We start from the raw sequence: 5,396 nt of genomic DNA on the forward strand, positions 1-5,396 counted from the left end.
AGAGCGCACCGCCCAGTGTCAAAACAAAAGCTAGAGAAGTACTCCATCTGTTCAAAAAACCAATTCTCCAGTTGATTTTTCGTGTCCAACATTTGATTATTCGTCTTATTTGAAAATTTTTTAGAAAATTAGAAAAAAATTAGTCACACATAAAGTTCTATTCATGATTTATTATCTGGTAAAAACAAAAATATCAATCGAAAAAAATTTAAATAAGACGAAGAGTCAAAAATTATAGGTAAAAAATAAAAAATTAGTTTATTTTGGGACGGAGAGAGTATGCAGCAGCGGAAAAAAAAAAGTCTGGACATCACATCTCTCTACAAAAGCCAAGCAAGCGCCGGTGGAGAATTTACAGGTCACCCGACAGTATCATCTCAGGAGTTACCGGGACCTGGCGTGCGTTTGGCCACTGTCTTGGATCGTCAGCTGTTCGTTTTAACCCAGCAAAACTGCAGATTTGGGGCAATGACCTGCCCTTTTGTATTTCATCATCGAGGTATGCAATGTGCAGTTTTGTTGGGCTAAAACGTACAACTTGACTTTCTAAGCATAGTGGCTGAGACGCTTGCCAAGCACCGCAACAAATCACAAGATTGTCCCACATCTACCTTTCTCTAGAACACTACGCTAAATTTCAGAGCAATAGGTGAAAAATAACGGGGAGAAAAAGATCAGCAGCTCAGCCAATTGCCCTCTCCTCAGAAAACCTGGGAAGCTGCACAAGTGAGTTTACCCGAGTAACTCCATCTAGGCCTGACCAATTGTGGTCACTCGCTACACCAGCCCCTGCTAAGTTCTTCTCTTGCGCGCTGCCTGCAACTGTCCTAACTGTGAAATTCCGAGTTAAGGTGGGTTCCTGCTCCTGTGGTTCATTAGGATCTGCAACTGAACCATCATCAATACTGATGTTGTCCAATGAGGCAGTTGAATCACGCTCATGGTCCATTTTTCCATCCAAATACAAGCAAACAACTGCGCAATCGTCGATTTTGGATGTTGGATATTTGGTTTTCCATTCCCGAGTGGCAGCCTCGACAAGGGACTTTGCAGCCTTTGATCTACTTGGGCATGAGGACACTATGTCAACAGCCTCCTGATTACTGAGGACATCCCATACCTGCATAATTTTTGTTAGGACAAACTAAATAGAAATCACAAAGGTGGCCAAGTATATCCATAGATTGCATAATTTTAATAAGACTGATACACAAAACAAGGGAGATGTGCCATAAAGGAAAAGACAAGAGGACAAATGGGAAGCTCCTATACGGCATGAATATGAAGATCAAGCTGTTCTTTTGCTGATTCTGAATTAATTGTGTTTGACTTTTCAAACCACATACAATACAAAAATGAACTAAAGAAGGCTGCTTCGCTGGCACAGTTGCAAAATTAACTTGGTAGACAGTGACTGACATGGACCTAACTATTTTCTTCTTGAAAAAAACATTTTGAATGAGAGCTACCAATTTTACATGGGTAAAAGGAGCATATCTTCCTCGCCAATTACAGCCATTTCAAAATAGGTTAAAAAGTTTGACCATTAGATGAATGTCACTTTTGGTACTTGGTAGAATACATTAGATAGCATATTAGAGAACAAAAGGTAATTTTTAAAATACGTCACTAATGATTAGGTTTCTCAGAATATGTGTGCCTTGCTGGGTATGTAACATGCATAACAGTACTAAAATTAACAAGGAAAAATTGAAAATGAAAGCTGATCTGCACAGTGCACACTTCAATTGCCAATAGAAGTTGTCATAACAGGAGATTAGGAGAGGGAAAAGACCAAGAAGTTAAAGAGTAATATGTATACACCGGTGTCTGATGAGATATGGTGTGCCTAAACTATATTAAACCATAATGCAACAGTCTGGACTGCAGTTTCATATTAATCGATTGCCACCCTATAGCAGTGACCTTTAAAGACACACTAACCAGCTTTTATGCTAGATGATCATTAATGGCATAGCCAGTTTACAAATAGTAGTAGTACATGTTTACATATATGCCTTAATTTGGTACTACTACCTATTGAGTGTAAAAGACGAATGTACCTGATTCCCACCTAATGCTCAAAAAATAAAGGGAAACCGTCCCCTTTGATTGACAAACGACAAGCCACTCCATTACAAAGTGGCAGAGTTTTATCAGTGTAGCATAAGCAAAAGTAGGTTGTATTCCTTCGAACGATTCAATTTTGGTAAATATCACTAAAAGATCCCAGTTCAGTTTAATAACACAAAAAATTGTTATTGGTGCTGAACTTAATGAATAGCTACCCTCCGATACTATCAGTGCTGACCAACACCCACCCAATGTTATCTTCTCATCTGTTTACCCCATCTTAGCAACGATGCCACTTCAATCACAAACCAAAGTGAGTATTGATAGCCCACCCCCCCCCCCCCATGGCCCCTGTTATATATTGCTGCTGTGCTCTCCTCTGCTCTGCTCCTTCCCTCCCCTTCAAAACACTGTATTTTTAGTGCACTTTTCTCTTGGTCTGGTCTTGAGGCTTAGCAGGGATGATTGTGAATGCAGGTGACCGCACGTTGACACTAAGCAAAAGTCTTGGTGATATTGCAGAGTCATGGCCGCAGGAGTACAGGTGTGCGGGCAGAATAAGACAGGGTGAATTACTGGTTGGGTCAGGTTTTAAGTCATTGATGAAGAACGGTAACAACAGGTGGGTCAATAAGGGAAGAGAGGTGGAAATGAAATTAACGCAAAAGTCAACAGAGTGGTATATTTTGGATATTATGGCATTTCTGTGGAATTGAAGTGAAGTGAGATCTATCAACACTATTTCGTTTCGCCCCAAAGTAGTTTGGGTTGGTCTGGTAATAATATCCACATTGATCATATGGATAGACTATTGAGGGAAACATGTTACTGGCCATTAGGACTTCCTAACTCTATTCAGGAAACCATATGCCATTAGCTTAATGTCCTCACTTCTAACTGCTACTATTGAAAGGTGTGCATGATCTCATCAACAACAATTAAATCAATCAATCGGATCAAGTTGAACAAGGATAAGATTTAACCATTTGAGTACAGCTGATAACAAAAGGTGTGTGACAGTGCAGCAAAGAAGGCTGTTAAGCTGGCTAATTATTATTTATGCCGCAGTCACAAAAGGCACATATGGGGGAAATTTAAATTATTCACCTGCAATCATTATAGTTTTAGAGATCAATCCTGAAAGATATAGCGTTTTGAAGTCAAAAGCCTAGACCATTCGTGGATATGATCATCACGTCATTTTAGCTTATAAAGAAATGCTCTGAGATGTCATGGATACTCAAGGCCCGCCATGTGCAACTAACAACATGTGGAATGCGAAAGTGTGACAGATTGACACTACATCGCAACTAATCTAACTCCAGCGAAAAGAAAGTGGCAAGATTTTGCTAGGACAGAGATACTCATATCGTTGCACGGGCAAATATCGAACAACAAAGCAGAGAGCAATGAATAAACTGTAAGTGTTAGGTTTGAGCAAATTACCCCATCCGACGCAAGAATGACGAACTGGTCCTTTTCTGTGAGAGACCAATGGAAGAACTCCGGCACCGAGATGACCCCGTAATCTTTCAGGCAGAAGTCCCCGAACGCTCGCGCCATCGCCAGGCCTGGTGCGTCGTCGAACGGCAACCAGACCCTTGGCACTTCCGGCTCGTCCTGTAGAGCAAACACCCTGCCCCTGCACTTCTTGATCCGCTCTGCCTCGCCTGAAATCACAACCAGCAGCATAAGCGGTAGACCTCCTAAAACTAAATTGGCGGCCAGCAGAAGCAGGGGAGTGGCATACTAGGGACATCCGGCTTGAGATCAACGGTGAGCTGCACGGCGACCATGCCGCTGCCGGTCGCCTCCCTGGAGCCGAGCACGGCGCGCGAGTCCCCAATGTTGGCCATGTAGAGATCCGAGCCCTGCATGCAGAAATCACTCGTGAGCCGTGAGTAGACGCGACGCATATGCAGATTCGATTTGACATTTTTCTTTTTTTTGCGAGGACGGAGTGATGGACAGGAGATGCGTGTCATGTCCGGTGCCACGGCCACGTACGAGCTTGAGGACGGTGACGGCGGTGCTCCCGCTGCAGAAGCAGTCGAGGGAAGGGTGCGAGCGGAGGTCCTTGTCCATGGCCTTGTAGGCGCGTGCGAAGGCCTTCCTCCAGGCGGCAGCCGGCATGTCCACCCCGTTGGCGCGCGCGGCCGACATGAGCCTCAGCGGCAGCGAGTCGCGGACCCTGCGCGCCACGACGTGCCCGTGCGGCCCGTGCCCGTCGAACACCCCGCACAGCACGCCGTCGTCCTCGCCGCCGAACCCCTGCCATCACCATCACCAATACCACCAACACAAAGGTAAGGATCAACCAATCAACCAATGGAACGACAAGCCAGGAGCCAATCGCGCCGGGAATCGCGGGAGGAGAGGAGGGAGCATGGGGAGCCTTCCGCTTACATCCCAGACGAGCATGGCATCCTGGTTGATCCCCTTCCGCCCCTGCTGCGTGTACACCGTCGCCGTCCGGCTGCGCCCGTCGTTGGAGAAGATCCGGCCGGGCACCATCCCCAGCTGATCCTCCCGCGGCGCCTTCCACCTCCTCCTCCGCCTCTTCCCATCCTCCCCACCCCCCGCCTCCACCGCCGTCCCGCCCCTCGTCACGCAGTTCCCCATCCTCCACCAATGCCTCAAATCAGCACCAACACACACACACAGAACCCCGTCCTCCACACGCAACGCCCAACGAAATCAACGCCGCCGCCGCCGCCGCCACAAGCAAGCGAGATTCCCTTCCCTCCCCCTCGCACAGCTTGCAGATGGAGCACTCAAACGCGACGCGAAAAGTCAAGGCGGACCCCGTCCCGTCCCGTCCCGTCCCACCTGGTGACGAGGCGAGGAGGGAAGGTTGCGGCCTGCGAGCGAAACGGAGAGAGAGAGAGAGGAGGAGGAGGGATGGGAACACGGAGGTAGGCTTATTTATTGCTGCCGGGGGCAGCGGCACACGCGCGCGCGAGCAGCAGCGGACACCACCCACCCTCCTGGGTCGGGTCGCCGAGGGGGAGGGGAGGATGGCGTGGTCGCTTGCTTGCTTTGCTCTTCTCGGGCTCGGCCCCCGACGCGCTGCCGTTGCCGGCGACCAGGGTTCCGTTTACGGTGGAGGGGCCGAGACCGTTGTACCGCCGTGGCGGTATTACGGGTGATGATTGGGATAATGGTGTAAAAATTATGTGAATTTGAAATTGAAATTTTAAAATAAATTTGTCACGGTTTGAAGGGATGCCGTGAGGTATGACGTGATTATCACTGTGATTCGTTTTTCACAATATCAATAATTATGGTTTTGTGTAAAAAAACATGATAGGTCTCGATTATCA

General features: G+C 47.1%; 1 protein-coding gene across 1 annotated transcript; it reads right to left on the minus strand.

Annotated features, from left to right (window-relative positions):
* Window positions 1–285: 285 nt before the first annotated feature.
* Window positions 286–5,038, minus strand: LOC102721382 (probable protein phosphatase 2C 64). Its single transcript, XM_015839816.2, has 5 exons — window positions 4,480–5,038; window positions 4,081–4,344; window positions 3,824–3,944; window positions 3,520–3,743; window positions 286–1,120 (listed from the first exon to the last, which is right to left on the minus strand). The coding sequence occupies exons 1-5, from the start codon at window positions 4,693–4,695 to the stop codon at window positions 683–685; spliced, it is 1,263 nt and encodes a 420-aa protein (XP_015695302.2). The 5' UTR covers window positions 4,696–5,038; the 3' UTR covers window positions 286–682.
* Window positions 5,039–5,396: the final 358 nt, after the last annotated feature.

This window comes from Oryza brachyantha, chromosome 7 (assembly GCF_000231095.2).
Source record: "Oryza brachyantha chromosome 7, ObraRS2, whole genome shotgun sequence".
NCBI lineage: Eukaryota > Viridiplantae > Streptophyta > Magnoliopsida > Poales > Poaceae > Oryza > Oryza brachyantha.